Raw genomic sequence first — 20,978 nt, 5'->3', positions numbered from 1 at the left:
GTTTGTTTGTTTGTTTGTTTAATCCAAGACAGGGTTTCCCTGTGTAGCCCTGGGCTTCCTGGAACTCACTCTGAAAACCAGAGAGACAAACTGAGACCCTGGCTGGCCTTGAACTCAGAGATTTGCCTGCTTCTGCCTCATGAGTGCTAGGATTAAAGAAGTGGACCACCACCACCCAGCTTGTTTAATTTTAAAAACAAGACCTCTCTGTGTAGCGTTGACTCTCCTGCAGCTTGCTAAGTAGAACAGGCTGGCCTTGAACTCACAGAGATCCATCTACTTCTGTGTCAAGAGTGCTGGGATTAACGGTGTGGACCACCAACCATATTCAGTATCATTCACTTTTTATTTTTTTTAATAGAGTCTTGATATGTAAGCCAGGCTGGCCTTGAATTTAGCATCCTCCAATCTTAGGTTCTTTAGTGCTGGGATAACAGGTGTACACTTCCAAGCCTGGCTTGTACCCCAGCACTTAAAACACCAGGGGTATTTTACAGCCTATCTAAGGTCTCTTAAAAACCCAAGCTGAGATTCTGAGAGTAATGTTCCTTCCATTCTCAGTAACTTGGGTCTAATTCTAATTCACTGGGCTTCAGCCAAATGAGCAAATTGGAGATCGGAGGGGTGGATTTGGCTAACAACATAAGCTTCTTTTGGCCTGTACAAAGTTTTCTAAACTTGAAATGGTTGCCAATAATTGAAAGTTCAAATTTCTAATTTCTCAGAAAACAAAACAAAACAAAACAAAACAAGATGGAACACCAGGGCCCAAATTCCTATGTGGCAAGGGTATGCTGGATTCTTGATGCTATTTTTCTTCTCAAGACCTTGCCCACTGCTCTTTGCGCCTGTTTCCTGTGCGGCTCCTGTAGACATAGCATTTGTGACCCCTGACACACACACAGTATGTTTGCAATGACCTTGGCAACTTTGTGATCAGTGTCAGCTACAAGCCTAGCCTTGAGCAGTGGCAGGCAGCCACGAAGGCATATTTAGCCTTGGCCAGGAGTGTGAGACTCCGCTCTGCAGAGTTTTGGTTTGTCTTAGAGAAGCTCTTATTTTGCAAACATGATTCATTCAATCTCTGAACCCTCTTGAGTGGGGGGTGAGGTAAGGCAGGGGCATCAGGGAGATACTTCCCAGTCAAGGTCATAGGTGAAGCATGTCTGGCAAGAGCAGGAAGCCCAGAAGGAAGTCAGCTTTCCTATTGGTGGTCACAAGGTAGCTCCTAATGGGACCATATTAACCCTGGCACTGTAGGGAGGAGAGATGAGATGCATGGAGATTGAGTCAGGTGGTGGCAGATTCTGCCACTTCCTCCCCAAAGCTGCAGAACCGCAGGGGTAGGAGGCAGAGAGGTCAGAGGCAACAGAAGTGGAACAGAAGCAGAAAGCTAGAGAGGAAGACTGAGACCTGGCCTCGGGGGTCACTCAGGTGATGCACATGCAATGCCCAAGAGATGATGAGAGTCCCCAGGAGCGATGCTGGTCATCAGCACGTGGGGCCCAGGATCCTCACATAACAGAATTGTCCGTACACACTCCAAGCTTGCAAGTGTGCGTGCGTGATACACTGAGACACAGACACACTTGCACACAGGGTCATCGGCAGAGAAACACGAGCCATTACACCCACAAACACATACTCAGTCCGTACAGAGGCACACATTCATAGGTGTTTCTCCACACACACCCTCACAGTGGTTTTCGGTGAGAGCCATCAGCTCATCATACAGAGATGCTTCGCGAACATTGTCAGAGCACCTGAAGTCCTTTCTGGCCGCTGGAGTCCAGCACAACAGTCGGTAGCATACAAGGAGAGAAAGGTAAGCCAGGCACTACAGGCACAGCTGCGTGCCAGCCTGCAGTGCCACCTACTGGCCAAAGACGTTTCTGCACCTTGCCATAAGGGTAGAACCCAGAACATTTTGTCTCAGGGTACCTGTCTCAGGTACCCTTTCCAGCGAAGTTGCCAGGCATAGGGCCAATGGTCCTCCTCATCCTCATCCTCGTCCTCCTCATCCTCATCCTCACCTTCATCCTCCTCCTCCTCCTCTTCATATTCTACTGGAGACAGGCCTCCTTGGAGCCATACCACAGCATCAGTGAAGGGCCATCAAAGATCATGCCTGCCTGCTGGAAAGCGATGATCTTCAAGGGCAGTTAGTAAATCAGGTTCCAACTTTCATGCCACCTCTAGCTGGGACAGGCTCCTGAAATGCTGCCTGCAGAATCTGAGGCCACGCCTGGGCTTTGTAAGGGGGACTATCATGATGGGATAGTGACTTCAACCATGACAGTAGGTAGGACAGCTTGCCATGTTTGTGGTGGATTCTGGTACATTCCATTGTGAGGGTGTCCCAGCACTGACATCTGCTAGCTAGGTAACATTGAGCAAGTTATGGTAGTTCCATGAATCTGTATGGTCCAGATACCTCAAGGGAGTAGACAGGGGCCACTGTACTGGTATATCCGCAGGCAGGCTGGATTACCATAAGATGCATTTCCAGGGGAGGAGAGTGGGCAGCTGACATTATCAAAGGATACCCAGGGACTTGGAGCAGAGCTATTTACTACATTTGACATTCTAATCATTGCTTTGACTGCATGGATACACACTAATTGAATGGAGGTGTAACATCAAGCCCATTTTGGATTTGAACATCTTGCTAGCTTCTATTTTCTTTCAAACACATTCTGCTCCATTCCCATGAATGCAGTTGGGCCATCATGTAGGGGAAAGTTTGCTTCCTTCTTTTTGTGATGGGGTCTCATGTAACCCAGACTGGCTGTGGACTGGCTGCGCAGCCGACCTTGACCTTCTGATTCCCCCCGCCTTCATCTCTCGGGTGTTGGAAGCATAGGTGTGCACCATCATATTTAGTGCATGCATTGCTGTGAGTTGAATCCAGTGTTTTGTGTTCAGTAGGCAAGCATGCTACCAATGGAGCCAGATGTCCAGCTATATCTCCCTCCCCTGCAGGGAGTTCTATGGCAGTTTTAGCAGTCTCCATGCTTAATAACAAACAGAGCTACTGTTCTGCTGAGTGGTAGTTCCACCGGGCCTGGAATTCTGTTGGCAAGCACTTTCTAGGAGGAGTCTCCTGCCAGACCTAGCTAGGGATGTGGTACTTCCAGCTAAAGGGGTCCAGTGTTCTGGGAGTGGTGGCTCCTCTACCCCAGTGCTGCAGTCTGAGGCTTCTCCTGGGGCTTTTGTTGCTCCGTTGGTTTTTAAATCTCCTGGTAACACAATCAATAAATGAAGCTTCATGCTGCCAGGCTCCTCTTCAGCTCTGGAGGCCACCAGGAAGACTGTCTGGCTGCAGCTAGAGCCTGCCCCCAGGACGTCTGGCCCACTGCTCCAGCCTCAAAAGCTTTTGTCCAAGACTGAGATGCTCATCTGTGGTTTCAGTAATAGAATTTGGACCGTTCTGCACTGTCAAGGGCTGTCCGTATCTATTAATGGTGGCTCCAGTGAAAGCCACAGCCCTTTCCTGCACCTTATCTTCTTGCTCTGGCATGGCACCATCCCTGTTTCCTGGGAAACCTGGGAGCGTTTGCAGCCTTCATGACCAGGCTGCGGGCACTAGACATCATGCATCCCAGATCCCAAATTCAGCAACATCTGGTGCTGTCTTCACGGAACACAGATCTTTTCTGACTGGACAACTTAAGGACAATCTGTGGGCCCCTGCTCTACACATCCTTACAAGCTTCTTGTGACCACTGTGAGCCTCTGCTGAGATCCTTCAAGGGCTGTTGTGTGACCCAGTAAAGATGGAAAGTGTCCTGAGGCCGAGCTTCCTCTCTCTTCCCTGTTTCCTTTCCTTGCAGCTCTTCTTGGGGCACACAGCATCTCTGGCTGGGCGTGGGGTACCAATAGTGCAGGAATCCCCTCACAGACTTTGTTCTACCCCCAGGCCTCTTCTGACGTCCTGAAGGGTCCTGGTTATAATGATGGAAATGGCCCTGTGTAAAGACACCTTCACCTCATGCCCTCCTGGCTGCAATGCCAGTGTCCCCATAAAGCACCTGTGGTGGGTGCCAACCTCATGTTCCTTCCAGGAATAGCATCTGCATGCCACAGGCACAGTAGTGCAAGCCTGGCCCAGGGTTTCTCTTCTGGCCCAAGTTGGTGCTTATTTCTGGGAGTCCCTGCATCTTCTTCCTCCTTCCTGCAGCTGTCACCCTGGGACACCCTGCCCAGACCACGTATTCATTCAGATCCTGATTCAAATGCCTAGAAGGACAGAGGTTAGAGTCCCCGGCTGCCCTTCACCCTGCCCCCAGGCTCCTCTTCTCGGGCCCTCTGCAGCTCCTGGCCCTCTGATGGTGCTTCTGGATTCCCTCATTGCTGAAATCCCTGTGGGAGCCAGGCAATCAGTGCACACCATTCCCCTTCTTGTCTTCATAGGGGACCAACCAGCCACTCTTCCACCCTTCCTCTGAGTTCCAGGGCTGCTTAGCAAAGGAGGAGGTGGATCATCACTCATCATGTGGAGAAGAAAGGGCTGTAGAGATTCATGCAAAGATGGAGTAATCGCTGGTACCTCCCAGGGAGGTCAGCTCATCCCAGAATCCTTTGCACAGTGCCCCATGACAGCGTATACTTCCAGGGTAACTCTAACTGGCTTCTACTCACTATCCACAGCAGAATCATGCTGGTGCACATTCAGCTCATTCCTCTCTAAGCTATCACTTCCTTAGCATCGTTGGTTTCAGAACAGACCTGACACTTCCCACATCTGTAGCACCTATACCTCAGGTTCAGCCTGGACCACGACTTGCTCTAGAGCCTATGCTTTCTCCAAATTTGGGGCTAGAACGCCCTTATAGCATGGCAGGTGGAAGTGACTGGCAGACTCAGGACCGAGGTGAGGAGATTGGCAGACAGGACTCACTGAACTTGGCCTAAAAACTGAAGGCAGGGGAAACCCAGAGTTGGTAAGTCTCCAAAGCCTTCTCCAGGGAGAGCCTGCAGTGCCCCCTGCTGGCTACAGGAGGATTTGCATGAGGGCCACATTCCTCCCTTCACTTCTTCAGAGGAACCTTCCATGTAGCAGCTCTCCATGGCTCAGGTTAGCAAATCACAGCAAGCAAAAGGTCATCTTGTGCAGTGGTTTCTAACCATGGGAAAGTATATACAGAACTTCTTGGCATCGCTGTGCATAGTTCCCATTTGATGGGCCTCAGGGTTGAGGGGCAGAGGGCTGGAATCAAGCCTTACTTTTATAATTTACACAGGTGCCATAGATACCAGCAGCCCCACCACAGTGATTAATTTAGTGCATAATCTTATAAAAATCAAGCTTCTTTGGCTAAAGAACAAATTGAAAATCACCTAAAAGGTGGAAGTAAATGAGGCTTAGGAAACGGGACTTAAGGCATGCAGTTCATGCTAGGTCGGCTTTAGATGTTAAATCTACCCACGTTCACACAATGTTCCTTGCACTACATGAGACATGTTTCATCCCAAGCCCTTTGGCATCCTGGCTTCTCTGACCACATCACTCTTTCTCCCACCAGTTTCTCCCTGACAGCCAGGCTACCCTGCAGAACCCTGCTTTTTAGTCAGGGTCACGGCAGTGTTTGCCCGGAAGGGATTTTGAGACTGTTGGTTCTGTTTTCATAACTTTCTAAGAGTACCTGGCACGGAGGGATGTCGGCGGCATGCAGGAGAGTGGACAGAGAGGAGCCAGAAAAGTTCACCAGATGAAGTTCAGAAGTGTGACGGGGGGGCCTGGAGCAAGGTGGCTCATTACTGTGCACCTAATGATTGCTTCGCAGCGGCAGCCCTCCGGGGATTCTGAGCCACACCATAAGGCACATGGGCGGCCACCGTGCCCATCTCCTGAGCTCCAGCCACATGGAACATCTGGTCATCAAAGAAGATGTGTGGACGGATCTTCTCAAGAAGGGGACCCTTGGGTGCTCCAGCTAGGAATAAGGCCTCATCCGTCTCCAGGCCCCAGCTGCGCAGGGTCTTGAGGGCCCGGGCTCCGGAACTGGCTGCACTGCGCGCCGTCACCAAATAAGTGCGAATCGGGCACTCCAGACGAAGGCCCTTGGAGTAGAATTTCTTTTGCAGTCTACCCAGTGCTTCCAGGAAGCCCTTTAGGGGGCCCTGTGGAAAAAAGGAGGGTGATGCTGATTAATTCATCTCTCCTAAACATTTCCCCCTTCATCCTAAAGCCTCTGTGATTGGCTGTTGGGGTAGGAAACCCCTAAATCCTTTGGTAATTTTGGTCTGCTTGTTCTAGCTCCTGTGTGCATACAGGGCTGTAGGTACCTTAGGCTGGGATCTGTCTTAATGTGATTAGGGCTGTGTGAGAACAACCATAACCCGGGCAACTGTTGCTATGGATATCCATTCATGTCTCCAGCTGCAATTTGTCCTACAGCTCTGTAAGTGTGGTCTTCTGTGCTCATCAGCAAAGAAGGAATTAGAATGTGCTTATAATGATGGCCCGGGCACCTGCCAAGCAGAACAGACTCTATTATCTGTGAACATCTGGACCAGATGGGCCAGTGTATAACCACTGAATTTGAGCCTGCCTGTGGACAGACACATATGTGGCTCAGGGTATTGGGATCTGGGGTCAGGGAGAGTGCCCACAACCATGAAATTACTGAGGATATGTGAAGAAAGGACTGGATGGTGCTGAATGTAGCTCATTCTCAAAGCAATTGGAAGCCAGGGAAGTAGGCTGCTAGTGGTGGGGATTTTCCTAGACAGGTAACCTGGAGTAAGCTGTGCTCTTCTGGGTCTCTGTTAACCACTTAGTGGGAAAGTGTTCTGCTCCTGGCACCTAGATTTCTATAAAAGCTCAAATTGGAGTTCCCAGCAGAGGGGAATCCCATAGCTCCACGCACAGGGAATTTCTATCAAGCTCCAAGACACATTCTGTTCTCAGAGAGCCATTGAGAAGTAGAAGAGCCAGTGAGGTTCCCTGAGCCACATGGGGCATGACAAGAGGTGACCCTGAGCCCCTATGAGAGTGCAATAGGGAGTTCTTGTCTCCCAGTGAAGGAAACAGGAGCTTTTGGCAGGGTGGGGCCTTACTCAGAAGGGTATCCCAAGAGAGGAGCTGAAGGTCACAGGGAAAGGACAGTGGGTTAAAAGGTAGGCGTGTGCAAGTGCGTGCGTGCCTGTGTGTGTGTGTGTGTGTGTGTGTGTGTGTGTGTGTGTGTGTCAGATTTTTGAGGAGGAGTGGAAACTTTTGAGAGGGTTCAAGTCTCAGAATGGGGTGTGGGACCTTCTGAGAGGTGATGGAGACCTTAGACAGGGGTTTGGAGGAATACAGCGGGGAGATAGGGAAGGTTGCAGGGCCGTGCTTGGCGAGATGCTGGAGACCCCAAGAGGTGGAGAAAGGCACTTGACTGAGGAGGTGGGGCTTAGTGAAGGGGTGGGGTCTCAATGAAAGGAGCCAAGTGAGAGAGATGAGGTTTAGAACTCAGGAGGCAGAGGGAGGTGGATCTCCGAGTTCCAGGACAGCGAGGGCCACACAGAGAAACCCTGACTTGAAAAACCAAGGAAAGAGAAGGCTTGGCTCTTAGTAAGAGGACCTGGTGGGTGTGTGGACTTAGCCTGGGTTTGGCCCTGGATTCAGGCCAGTTCAGGTTCCAGGGAATGAGGAATTACTCAGGGGTTCTGGGTATGTGTAGCACCTGTGCCAAAGGTTTGTTCTCATGGGCCTTCTCATGCTCAAAGAATCTATCCAGCCCATGGGCCTTGACGATGCGCTCTGACTCATCGGAGAAGAGAACCGCATCCCCATCGAAGGCCACGCGGAGCTGACTCTGGGACACAACCACATCTCTGCTGGGGCTGAAGATGGTGGCAGCTGCAATCCCTGGGCAGAGAGAGGCGAACATAGTCTAAGCCTTGGCACAGAAGGTATCCCATGTGATCCTTGTCCCACCAGGACCAACAGCAAGCCTATCAAAGACTCACTGAAAGCATTTTAAAATTGGTAGTGCATGGATATACTGGCTGCAATAGGCATCGGCGATAGCTCTGAGGCAGCACTGTGAGGGTCCCTGTCAGTGTCGGAAGGCGACTTCATTGATATCATCTGTGTGGAGAGCTCTAGAGGTGTCCTTGGGATGAACACCAAGGAGCTGTTTATCAGCTAACATGAGGGTATTTGAATAACACGGAAGACCATGCTGGTGTGGACATCTAAACACCAGTCTTGGTTGGAAGCACAGGACTCCCATGCCACTGTTTTGTTTGGAGAACAGATAGGGAAGCCAGCCTGGAGGTGTGGTCACTATGTCACAATTGATTCCAAGTTACACACCTCCTCCATACTGAGGTCAAATTAAGGTTCTTTCAGGTCTGTCTGAGGATGAGCTCTCAGACTGCAGGAGGGGTGGACACAGGTACATTGAAGCCACTGTGGTTCAGGCTGTGAGATATTTGCTTGGTCCTGGGAGGCTACATAAGCTACATGTGGTAATGAATATATAGTTTCTTTAATCGCTGCTCCTCTAGCATGCAAGGATGCCCACCAGGGAGCAAGGGTCCAGGCTACCGTCAGCTGAATCTCTTCAATAGCCTTCATCTCTCTCAAAGCCACTTCTATCCGGCTCCTCGGTAGGAATCTAAGGTCACAGATGAAGACTTCTACAGAGCTTTAGGAAGAGCTAGCGGTACAGGTCTCACAGCAGGTTCACTGGCCTAAGGATGCCCAGGGTAGGACCAGGTCCTGAGTATCAGACTACATACCTTCCCAGCTCCATCAACCCAATGCCAAGATGACCCGAGCCCCACTACTCTGAGCAGGACATCCACCTAACCACTCTCCTGTCCCTAGACCAAAGGTCACGTTCCAGATGGGCAGAGGCGCACCTATATGTTAGCTAGTCCCCAGATCTCAGCCAGAGGGTGTGATGTGTCAAGGGAGATGCCCTCTGGGTCTTGGATAAACAAAGCCTCACAGACAAAGGGGCAACATGGAAGGCGATTGACAGGAACCCTGAGCATTCAGCCTGAGAACACATCCAGACAAATGGACAGCCAGTTCTTTCTTCTCTGTGGCTCCTTTTGGGAGGACTGGGACTATGGCTGTCAACCCAAACTGCCCCTTGAACGGGGCATACGGAATGCACTTCTCATTATCAGTACTTGTAACAGAGTCCCCTAATCTCATCTTAGCACTGGCCAGCCCCGCTCTGGGAGATGACCGTTTTTGAAAGTTTACCTCTCAGGCTGGGCTACCTCTGTCTTATTGGCCCAGTGATGGGTAAAAGCTTCCTGGCCACCCAGGAACCCGAGCTCCCACCAGCCCAGAGGGATCTTAGAAAGTGGTAGTTTTCTGGGCTGGAAGGGAAGTTCCCATGGAAACAGAGGCTAGGTGATGCTGATGAATGCACACTGCAAGGCAGGAGAAGGGCAAGAGGATTAGGTAGGGTTTTGTTTCACTTTATAAGACAGATCCTAGGAACGTGCGCACATATTTTCCCTTGCAGTTACCTTGGCAACCCCAGTGCCTGTTCAGAGCTCCGGCAGCAGGCTTCTCACCAGTGGGACCCCTTTATGTGTGGAGAGGTGGTCCCATGTTCTTCCCGCTCATTCTGACTTACCCTCATCGATGGCTTCCCGCACTTTGTCTGCATCGGCTGATAAGTAGAGGTTGGTGTGGTAGGCCTTGAGGTAGCAGATGGGGCTATTGCCACCTGTCATGCAGAATCGCTCAATGAACAGGTCTGTGGAGGTAGAGAGTCCCCGATGAGGCTAGGGTCAAACTTCATGCCCCATAATGGTCTCTCTGTGCTTGAACTGACTGGTGAGGCAGCAGAGTGACTCTCTGTTTGAGCCTAGCATCCCGCATCTATGCCTCTCCATCCTTCAAGGGAATAAGATGATCACGTAGTGGGAGAAAAACGCCTGGCTCATAGCACCTCCACCTAGTCAGGGAATCAGACAACCTCAAAAGATGGACTGGAGACCCTATCTTCCTGCTCATAGCTGATTGGACAGGGACAGACTCTGGACCCAGCGGAGTCCATCAGAGTCCAACCCGGGTAGCTTTCTCCCAAATCTGCAAAAACTATGTAATAGTTGCTGGCTGACAAATGGCTTCTATCCTCAGGCCATTCATTTACCATCACTACGTAAGTCCCTCAAGCAGGACTGCTGTTCTCCTCACAGCTGACACCAGAAAGGATTAATATCTGACCCCACAGTGGTGCTCCAGGCCCCAGCCAAGCATGGCGCCCTGCCTCTTCTCATTGGTCAGCACCTATCTCCCAGGTGGTTAAATTTTGTTTGTTTGTTTTTGGTTTTTCGAGACAGGGTTTCTCTGTATAGGCCTGGCTGTCCTGGAACTCTCTTTGTAGACCAGGCTGGCCTCGAACTCAGAAATCCGCTTGCCTCTGCCTCCCGATTGCTGGGATTAAAGGCGTGTGCCACCACGCCTGGCTAAATATTGTTAACATCACCCTCACATTCAGCGATTTGAAATCAGTGTTATAAAGTGCCAACTGGAGACTAAGGAATGGTGTAGTTCAGTGGTTGAACATATACACAGAGACTACGGAGACCCTGGTTTCATTCCCAGAACTCAAAATAAAGAAATACGTGTTTAAAGTAATGAACAGGAGCTGGAGAGGTAGCTCAGTGGTTAAAAGCACTGACTGCTCTTCCCAAGGACCCACATTCAGTTCTCAGCACCCACATAACAACCCATAACTATCTGTATCTCGAGCTCCAAGGGATCTGATGCTTTCCTGACCTTCAAAGGGCCCATACAATGGTGGCTTGGATGACACACACACACACACACACACACACACACACACACACACACACGCTCACAAGTTAGATTTTTGGTTTTTACAATGGTAGTGAAGCCAAGTATATTGGCACATGCTTTTAATCCCAGCACGGAGGAGGAGGCAGGAGCCAGGGGTTGCGCATGTCTGCAGTGTCTGAAAGCCCAACACTGTGAAGGCTATGGCGAGTGGCTCTCAAGTCTGAGGCTAGCCTGGCCTCAGGATCTACACAGTAAGGTCCTACATGGAAATTAAGAAAATTAAAATAAAATACATGAGTAACTGGGTTGTTGGCTGCTTGAAGTGAGATCTTGTAAATATGGCTGGATTGGTGTTGGTGGTTTCTCCTAGTTTTTAAAAAATGACTTCATTACTTTTACTTTATGTGTGTTGGTGTTTTGCATGCATGTATGTCTTTGTGAAGGTGTCAGATTCCCTGGAACTGGAGTTACACACAGTTGTGAGCTGACAGTGGGGTCCTGGGAAGTGTACCCGGGTGGACACGGATCATCTGAAAGAGCAGCCAGTGCTGAGCCATCTCTCCAGTCCATGGTTTCCCCTCTTTAAAAAACATTCTGTGTTTGGGAGTTTTCCCTGCACGTGTCTTTCTGCACCGTGTGCATGCCTGGTCCCTGTGGAAGCCAGAAGAGAGCCTGGAACTATTCGGATTTCCGGGAACTTCAGTTACAGACGACAGCAAAGGATGAAGCTTTTTAAAGAACAAGAGCCCACGAGGTCCAGGGAAAACAAGCCCAAGAGAGATCACCAAGTCCTGGATTCTGGCCTTTCCAGGTCCAATTTTCCTTTCTGCTCTGTGGTTCTAAGTCGTCCTGGAAACAGGAATGTATTCCCTTCGCTGGAAGCTTGCTCTGAGGGATTCAGTACTTTTATTCATAACTGGACTAAAAAGAGAAGCACCCTTTTATTCTGAACTGCCCCTGAGTCTCTTGTTAGCCTTGTGAAGCTTGTTAGTCTCCTACAGGTAGAGAAACTGAGGCACAGAGTCAGTAAACACCTTTCCCAGTTATACAGGGAGTGGAGCCTGTCCAGTGAGGGAGGGCTGCAGCTGGCTTGTGCCGGTTTTTAAGAGTCAGTTATTGCATGTTTAGGAATTTTATGAGCCGGATATGTTGATCAACCATGGGTGGCCGGAAATTGTCCAGGGACGGCATCCCCCAACACTGGCAGCATTTCAAATCAGACTAGTTTGTTTTATTTTTACAGGTTTTTGTTGGTGTTTGTTTTTCTAGACAAGGTTTCTCTTTGTGTAGCTCTTGGCTGTCCCAGCACTCACTTTATAAGGCAAGCTGGCCTTGAACTCAGATGTCCACCTACTTCTGCCTCTGGAGGGCTTGGATTAAAACTGTGTGTCATGACACACAGCATTACAGTCTTGTATGTATGTGTGTATGTCTATATGTCTGTCTGTATGTATGTATGTATGTGTGTGTGTGTATGCATGCATGCATGCATGCATGTACATCTGTATGTATTTTGAGATAGGATTGCATGCATCTGAACCTGTGCTTAGAGTACCGAGTCCTCTGCCTCCACCACACTGACTCCACAGTTCTGGGATTACAGGTTTTATACCACCATGCCTTTTTGCTATTTGTTTTTTAATTCGGTGCCGAGGAACCAACCCAGGGCTTCATACATGCCAGGCAAGCACTCTACCAATTAAGCCACATCCCATTTATCTCAGGCTGGCCTTGAACTCACTATGTCACATAGAAAGACTTTGAATTCCTGCCTCATCTCCTGAGTGAAGGTATTACATGCATGTACTACTAGACTAACATAGCTAGTTTTTATGCAGTGTTGGAGACTGAACCCAGGGCTTTCTGCCTGCCAGGCAAGCACTCCATCAGTTGGACTACAGCCCCAGCCTTGTTAGTTTTAAAAGACCGGGGTTAAAAATACAACACAGTGGAATACAGTGCCCGGTTAGCAGCACACTGCTGGGGTCAGGATGGCAGTCAGGATAGCCCGACCCAGTCTGACCCTGTAGCAGTGTGGCTTCCTCTTGGGAATATGTGTGGTAGGGTGTCCCCAGCTCACCTGCCCCATGCTTACCATAATGGTTGATACTGTTGATGAGACGAACTCCCACCTGAGCATGGTTGTTGGTCATGAGGACAATGTCAAAGATATCTTCGCTGTCGGGGTACAACTCCCGAAGTCGCTTGTTCACAGCCTCCAGGGCCTGGAAGGGAGACAGCAAACTCCGGTTCGGATTGATGAGTGGAATCGGTGGCCAAGGGTACAGTGAGGAAGGAGGGGGAGGCTAGAGATCTATACACTCCACCGCCTGCTAATGACATTTCCCACCATCGAGTGGGTTGTTCACTACTTGGTGGCACTCTGTTAAAGATGGGTGGAGAGGGATAGCTCCTCAAACTGGTTACCCATCCTGGGATTCTATCAGTCCCAAGGAGGGTGGCTGCTTCCCCCAAAGGCTCAGTCCTCTAGTCATAGGATTGCCCCTGCCAGGCAGAGCTTCTGACAAAGGCATTGTGTGGGTGGTTTCAGGAACTACCCCCTCACCTTCACAAAGGGGAAGGCAGGCCCGGGGCTGAAGGGCTCATTCTCATGCTCCAGCTGGTATCGCACATACTCCTCTACACCCTGCTCCGTGTAGATCCTCTGTTCCTCATCCATTCGGAACAGGGCTCTGGAGGACACTGCGATGGTGACCGCATTCTGAGGCTTCGGCTGTAGGAGGGAGGGACAGTAAAACAGGCTGTCACCCAGACTCATCCTGAGCCAGGTGCACCCATGGAAGCTCCTCCTGGACCCTGGGATGTGGGGAAGGCCGAGGCTCTGCTCGGGCAGAGGCAGACTCCGGGCTGGACCCTGCTGGAGACTGGCTCCCTGTGTAGGAGTATGATGGGAGGGAGGGGCATGCCCTCGGGGAGCTCGTGATAATGTTGGCCATCTGGATATCAGAGAGAAATGAGTACAATGTATGTAGCCAAAGTATGGCCACACTGAGATGACTCCTAAATGGTTTCCATTATGAGAGAAGAGCTGCATGCCCTCAGGAAGAAATTAGTGCCCAGAAACACAGTAATTATATAAGGAAAAAAAATATTTCCAACCTGGATCTGTTTCCTGAGCTGCAGACACGCATATCTAACTGCTCCAGTCACTCCATCTTACACTCCAACTTACAGTGCCTGGGGCAGAATCCCTCATCTTCACCCCCAAAGCCAGCCTCTTCCCCCTTTCCTTACCTTTGTCCAGTTCCACACCTGCACGTCCAGATCACCACCTCGTGATCAGACAAGCGAAGCCAGGAGGTAAACCTTCACTCCCCCGCTGCCTCCCCATTCGCTTCTTCACCGACTCGCGGTCTAAGCCACCCATGCTTGGAATCTGCCCACTTCTCTCTTCTCTTCCACAGTCCAGTGCCCTATCACCCCTCAGAGGGTTCCGTCTAAAGTGCAGACATGATCACAGCTCGTCTCTTCAGTGGGGCAGAGTCAAGCAGACAGCCTTTCCTACAGAGCAAGAAGTCCTTGCAACAGACCTCTCCTTCCTCGCTACCCTAGCTTCCTCTTCCCCAGCTTGGCGCAACTCGCTTTGCTCACCAAAGTTTTTGCCCACCACCCTTGTCCCTTGACTCTGGAGTGTGACGCTCCCTTTGCTTACGGTGTACAGGAAACATCCTATGCCCTCCGTAGAGTTATCTCATGCTCTTGCTCTGGGATGCCGCTTCAGTTAGTTCCTCTATGGAGTTTGCCCTCGCCCAGCTCTGCTGAGGAAGGGTTCTGGTCGGAAGATACGACGCCTGTCCTCGGAGCTCATCAGAGGATGGGGGAGAAGACAAGCAAACGGAACTAAGGCATAGGCATCAGTGACAAAGTGGAGGCAAGAGCCCAGTGACTGGCCTTCAAGAGAAGGCATTAAGGAAGAGGAGGCCTTTGAGGAAGACCTTGAAGGAAGAGGCCACAAGGATTGGTGAACACAAACCAGAAGTCGTCAGAAAAGTGAACAGAGGCCAGGGCAGAGGAGAATATAGATGAGCCCAGAGGGACAGGTAGGGGCCTGGATTTCAAAGGGGCCCCTCCCAAGAGGGTCTTAGCAATGCTTCTCAGCTACTATATCTGAATGTATCCCCCCCCAAAAAAAATCTTATGTTGAATTCTGATCCTGAATGAGATAGCATTTAAGGGTATGGCCTTTGAGAGTGGTTAGGGTTTAGAAAAAAAAATACCAGAGTTTGCCTCGACTTCCTGCCATGCGAAGATACAGTGAGAAACTGCCACCTTTAAGTGAGGAAGAGGACCCACTCTTTTGGAACCTTAATTTTGGACACCCAACCTCCCCAACTGCAAGAAAGACATCTGTATTTTTTACAGTATAAATCACCCAGTATGTGATACTTTGATATAATAACTCGAACAGACCAACACAAAGGATAGGATGAGGAGCCTGCCACCAAGGACAGCGTGCCACCAAGGACAGCGTGCCACCATGGACAGCAGCTGGACCCTGATTGATTTCTGGGGATTATCAGAATATGGGTGTGCAGGAAACTCATGGACACCACTTCTCTGTGAATGAGAAAGTCCTAGCATCATGGTCCCTAGTTTACAGGTGAGAAGAGAGGGTCTCAAATGGAAGCCAAGACCTTTAAGTGGTCGTAACATTCTGCTTGTTTATGATAATCTTGTGGATGATGTATTAGGCCCACTGCTAGGCGCCAGTTGATTAGCAGCATTGAGTGATGCTAAGCTGGGAGTGTTAGGAAGCAAGATAGGTTTCTGTCCTCAAAGAGCTTCTGGCTCATCCATGCAGATTATTCCTGGTATCCTTAGAAGTCGGGGAGAGGAGCATGCCACTGAGAACAGCCGCTGGACCCTTCCTAATCTCTGGGAAAAATCAGAGTATGAATGTTCAGGGAACATAGTGACAGCACCTCTCTGTGACCTGGGCAGCTCTACAAGACAGGACTTTATGGAAATGCTCTACAAACTGTGCTCTGTGGTTGTGTAGTGACTTCAGATGTGACTGGTGATGATGAAGATTTGAGTTCTAATTTCACTCACTTAAAAAAAAAAAAAAAAGAATGGGTGTATGTGTGTGTGTGAGTGCATGTTTGTGTGTGGAGCCCAGAAGTGGATGTCAGGTGTCTTCGATTACTCTCCACTGTATTTTTTTTTTGAAGCAGGGTCTCTCACTAAGTTCGATCGTCCAGACGGTCATACATGGCTTTCGTACAGCTGCTGGAGAGCCACCTTGTGCTTGTATGCCTGGCGCTTTACTGACAGAGCCATCTCCTGGTCTCTAAATTGATTTAATTTTAATGAATTGAAGCAGTTTCCTGTAGATAATGGCCAGTGAAGCCTCAGAGCTTCTCAGAATAGGAATGGAAAAAAACAAAAATTTCCACAAAGCTATGTAGCTGGCCACAGCTTATGTTTGGCATTTAACTTTAACCAAGATGGTGCAGGTGGCCAGTGGGGCCAGTGGAAGATGGTATCCCTCTTCCGAAGCTCAGCCCAATGCTTTAGCCAGTTTCTGACCACCCGTGTGTGTGTGTGTGTGTGTGTGTGTGTGTGTGTGTTTATGTATATGAGTACACTGTAGCTGTTCTGATGGTCGTGAGCCACCATGTGGTTGCTGGGATTTAAATTCAGGTCCTCTGGAAGAGCAGTCAGTGCTCTTAACCTCTGAGCCATCTCTCCAGCCCCCGCCAGTGTGTTCTTGGCTGGGCATTTCACAACCTCATCAGCACTTGGGCACCTTAGGGACAGAACTGTCATTTCTGCAGAGACAGAGAACCCATTTTCCTCCATCCACTTAAGGCAGGCTCTGAATCTGGCTCCAGACCATGCAGCCAATCAAAGCCTTGTTCTTCACTTACTCTTCTTCTCTTTCAGTCCCACAGCCCTGACTGGTCTTGAGTTTCCTTTGGGTGAGTTAATCAGACTCTCAGATCCTACTCCTGGCCATTGCAAGAAAAGTGTCTTGATTGCCTTGGCCTCTGGAGTGTCTACTTTCCTCTCACAGATGAACAAGGAGGGTTAGAGAGGGTCAGGGTATTTATTGTTCACACAAAAAGTCAAGGTGAGACCTCAAGCCTCTAGTTTGGCCTCTGCCTATGTAAAGCTTCCTTGATGTGATTCTCCCAGAAGCCTCCATCTTTTACTTTAACAACTTGCCTAAACACATCCCAGCCTCCTTTTCCATGTTTGGAAGAAATGACAACAAGCTAAGGGCTGGAGAGATGACTCAGCAGTTAAGAGCACTGACTGCTCTTCCAAAGGTCCTGAGTTCAAATCCCAGCAACCACATGGTGGCTCACAATCATCCGTAATGAGATCTGATGCCCTCTTCTGGGGTGTCTGAAGACACCTACTGTGTACTTACATATAATAAATAAATAAATCCTTTTAAAAAATGACAAGAAGCACTGTATCCTAATATTGCTGAGATTTTATGGTGGGATACTCTTCCCTTGAAAAATGACGGTCTCCAGGACAGGATCCTGTCTCCTGTCCAAGTCATTCTGCTACAACATAATTGAGGTGGGCCTCAGGAACCTACAGGGAGGGGTAGGTTGTCCAGCCTCCAAGTGAGTCTGAAAAAACAGGTAACCGGATCTGTCCAGAGCCCGGAGAAGCTGAGCCCTTGTAGACTAACTCTCTTGTGCCTGTCCAGGTTTCTTAGCATCTAAGCTATGTGTGCACCCAGATCAAAAAGTCCATTCCAGGCCAGGGACTGGGTCAGAGCAACCAGGGTCTCAGCTTGGGAGTTCTGACCTGCAGGGAGCCATGGTTATGCCAGAGCTCTGGGATTTAGGCTGATTCGCTATGGCTTGGGGATGAGGGTGGAAGAGTGAACAGAGAGCAGCTCAGCCCCACTGGCCTGCCTGTGGAGCTCCCACTTAGACCAACAATCTGTCTATTGCACTCGAGATAGGAATGTAGCCAACGAAGCTGTTATTTCTGGAAGGACACAGGAGGGATGGGAGGAATGAGGACAGGATAGCTCTGGGTGAAGGCCTCTGACCCCAAGAGGTGAGGGTCTCTGACGGTCTTCACTAGGTTAAATATTTTACTCAAGCTCTTGGGAATGAAAATGAGGCCAGGCCAGGCCTCAATGGGACCCATGAGGCTTACAACCCCCAAAATAGCCCATGGGAAGAGGGGCTATGGCAGGAAAGACAGGAGCTGGGAACTTCACCTAATCAGACCATGGTTCAAGGCCAATGGAGGGACATGACTGATCATGGCTTGGTTCTCTGATGCTCAGGGAGGAAGTGGATTTTTGAACACTGAAGGTTCTCTCCTGTTTTCCAGCAGTCTCTCCTCCCCATCCCCGGGACCAGACATTATTAGTCCAGCTTTGCTATCTCATTAGCAAGACTGCTGCCAGACCCGCCCTTTTCCATCCACCCAATAAACAGCCCAGTGTGATCGTCATAAAATGAAAGTGGAACCAAATTAATCCCTGATAAAGAATAATAATAATAAAAAAAAGATCCTGCAACAGTTCCGTTATGATTTTTAAAGGTAGGTTGACCATTTAAGCAAATGAAGTCTTAGCAGAACCCCCCAACATGGGAAAGCCAAGTCTATAACTGCTGTAAATCTCTTTTACAATTCAGCTCTTATATCTATACATCTATATGAGTGCCTTTGTTACAAAACTAATCAATAAAACAACACTTTGGGAACTGGAGAGATGGCTCAGAAGTTAACAGCACTGACTGTTCTTCCAGAGGTCCTGAGTTCAATTCCCAGCAACCACGTGGTGGCTCACAACCATCTGTAATGGGATCCGACGCCCTCTTCTGTTGTGTCTGAAGATAGCAACAGTGTAATCACGTACATGAAATAAATACATCTTAAAAACAAACAAACAAACAAACCAACCAACAACAAGAAAACCGCAGCAGTTTGGGTGACAATACGTTTGCAAGTAGGAGTTAGGGTGCTACCACAGACTTAAGAAGCTTCAGTATCCAACCAATTTATTTTTATGTTTCTGCACAGTTCTGAGAGAATCCAGTTTGCACCCCCAAATACTTGAACACAGGAAGAGCTGCTTTATTTTCTGATATTTAAAGAATTTTTCTAAGAAGAAAGGATTCACAGATCTGAAGACTGCCTGAGACACAGGGTTCCATAGAACCCAGCATTAAAGGCTCAGCCCCACTAAATAAGGTCCTGGCCTTTTACAAGGTACTCAGGCAGAGGGGTCCCTGGGCTGGGAGCCTTTTGAGTCCTTGTAACACTTTGTGCATTCCTCTTTAAGCATGAATTCCGAACAAGGTCTTGAGCTCCAAAGACAACTTTTTGCTTTTCACTCATTCTTCCGCCCCTCCCACCCTCCCAGGAGATCCCACCCACTGAAGCTTTAAGATCAGCTCAAAAGTCATTATCCCAAAGCCTCCCTGGTGGCAGTCACCCCCTCCCCAGTGCTCCCACAGCATATAGGATCTTTTACCTGAGAATCCACCATCTCTAGAGCCTCCGTGGTCACACTCCAAACTCCTGAGATAGGCAGACCACAGCTTAATATCTCTGTCACCAGGATGAGCCAAGGCCTAGAGGTGACTGTGGATGGGGTGGCCTCCTGGGAAACGTCATTGTAGTGAAGCAGTGGAATGCTTTCAGGTCAGACTGGAGGTCCTTGTGTAATGCCTCTGGGTCAGTTTCTATTCTCAATCCCTTGCCCAAGTTCCTGGGTCTAAGGCGAAGAGGTGTGAACAACGCTAAGGTATCATGAACTTGCCTAATAGAGGAGAAGAGGAATGCTTGCCTCTGTGTGAAGTTACAAATGGTTGATGCCACCACTGAGATCAGAAGCAATGTCTAAGGTGCAAAGCCTGGCGTTGGGAGCTCAGAGCCTGGGAGCAAAGCCCTGAACCTAGAGCAAGTTATCCTTCCTTTAAGATGCAGGGAGAGCGACCTGATTCCCCGGGGTCTGGGTCTTCAGTTAGAGCCCAAACGCCCGAGGCTTGGGTCAAGAAGCTGAGCTGACTGCACAGATGGAGGAGACCTGAGAGCCCAGCGAGCAGCCGGGTTCCCAGAGTCGAGTTACGGAGCCCAGGGTGCTGCTCCGGGGTTGCTGACCAGCTCTGCCAACAAGTGCGGTCCGCGCGTTTAGGCTGCCAGCGCGGGAGGGGATAGGCCCCTGGTGACAGCATGGGGGAGGGGTATTCTGGAGTAGAACCTGAGCCCGGGATTGGGGGGAGGGGGTGCGGAGGCACTGCCACTATAGCAGAGCTCCCAAAATAAACTGGAGCCCCAGCCAACTGCTGGGCACATTCTGGGCCGTGTCACCTTCGGGAGGGGTTCCAAGAGTCCCTTTCCAGAGGGCTTGAGACCCCTCCCTGGAAGTGGCCCTTCCCATGTCCCCCGAAATCCAAGCCCTGCTTTTACCGATTTGGGTTTTTTCTTGGACGAGAGGTTGTCATAGAAAGTCTTGGATTCCTCCCAGCGTGGCGCCGCGGCGGTCTCTGCCCCTGGTCCGGGTTCGCGGGCCTCCCGGGGCTGCCCTGGTTCCATGCTCCTACTCAGATCCGATCTGGCCCGGCGGCGGGAGAAGACAGCAGCGGAGACGCGGAGCTCACGGGACTGGGCTGCGGGAGGGAGGCGCGTCCCGGGTGGGAGAGGCAGGCAGGCAGGACCGGGAGGGAGTGCGAGTGAGCCCGCCCCGCCCGCCGGGGGTGGGGGACCGTCAGGTCCAAGCCGCCCGCTTGGCATTTAGGGGAACTCTGATTCCTCGACCGATCCAGGTCTGAAGTAAATGGGGAGCAGGTGCAGTCTGCTTTTTGGAGCAGGCCGAGTGGAGCCGGACTTGTGAGGTACTGCGGATTCGGGGTTGCGGGGATGAAGTTCAAGGGCACCGAGAGAGGAGGAAGCCTAACATTTTCCCCTCCTAACACGATAATTCCTAAAGCAGAAAATGAATAGTAAGCGCCCCTCCAAACTAACAGGTCCCCTACCCCCGTCAGATGCCAGCATTGGACCCTGCGTGATCCGTCGCCTTTCTCCAAATTCCAGTCTATCCTTGAATCCGGGGAAGTGTTGGATGGACAGTCCCGTTCATGAACAGGAAGCCCCATTGCATGTAGGGGAAAGTGTGGGACACAGTTCTTACACAGGCGAAGGGGCTCTTGAATCTAAGGCGATGTTATGCTAGTCTAATGGGCGACGCTGTCAAGACTGATTCCAAGGGACT

The 20,978-nt window shown here is 50.0% G+C and overlaps 1 protein-coding gene across 1 annotated transcript; it reads right to left on the bottom strand.

The window, feature by feature from the left end:
• Nt5c1a (5'-nucleotidase, cytosolic IA) lies at positions 1-20,450 on the bottom strand. Its single transcript, XM_021200746.2, has 6 exons — positions 20,177-20,450; positions 13,326-13,493; positions 12,855-12,984; positions 9,588-9,710; positions 7,668-7,852; positions 1-6,123 (listed from the first exon to the last, which is right to left on the bottom strand). The coding sequence occupies exons 1-6, from the start codon at positions 20,300-20,302 to the stop codon at positions 5,758-5,760; spliced, it is 1,098 nt and encodes a 365-aa protein (XP_021056405.1). The 5' UTR covers positions 20,303-20,450; the 3' UTR covers positions 1-5,757.
• Positions 20,451-20,978: the final 528 nt, after the last annotated feature.

The sequence above is a fragment of the Mus pahari genome, chromosome 6 (genome assembly GCF_900095145.1).
Source record: "Mus pahari chromosome 6, PAHARI_EIJ_v1.1, whole genome shotgun sequence".
NCBI classification, from domain to species: Eukaryota; Metazoa; Chordata; class Mammalia; order Rodentia; family Muridae; genus Mus; species Mus pahari.
The sequence above is the reverse complement of the archived record's forward strand: the minus strand, read 5'-3'. Positions and strand labels throughout refer to the sequence as shown.

Coding starts and splice junctions, on each gene's coding strand:
- Nt5c1a (XM_021200746.2), bottom strand. CDS start 20,302: ATGGAACCAGGGCAGCCCCGGGAGGCCCGCGAACCCGGACCAGGGGCA. Junction 9,711..12,854: donor CAACAGTATCAACCATTATG/GTAAGCATGGGG, acceptor CTACCTCCACAG/ACCTGTTCATTGAGCGATTC. Junction 6,124..7,667: donor AGAACAAACCTTTGGCACAG/GTGCTACACATA, acceptor TTTTTTCCACAG/GGCCCCCTAAAGGGCTTCCT.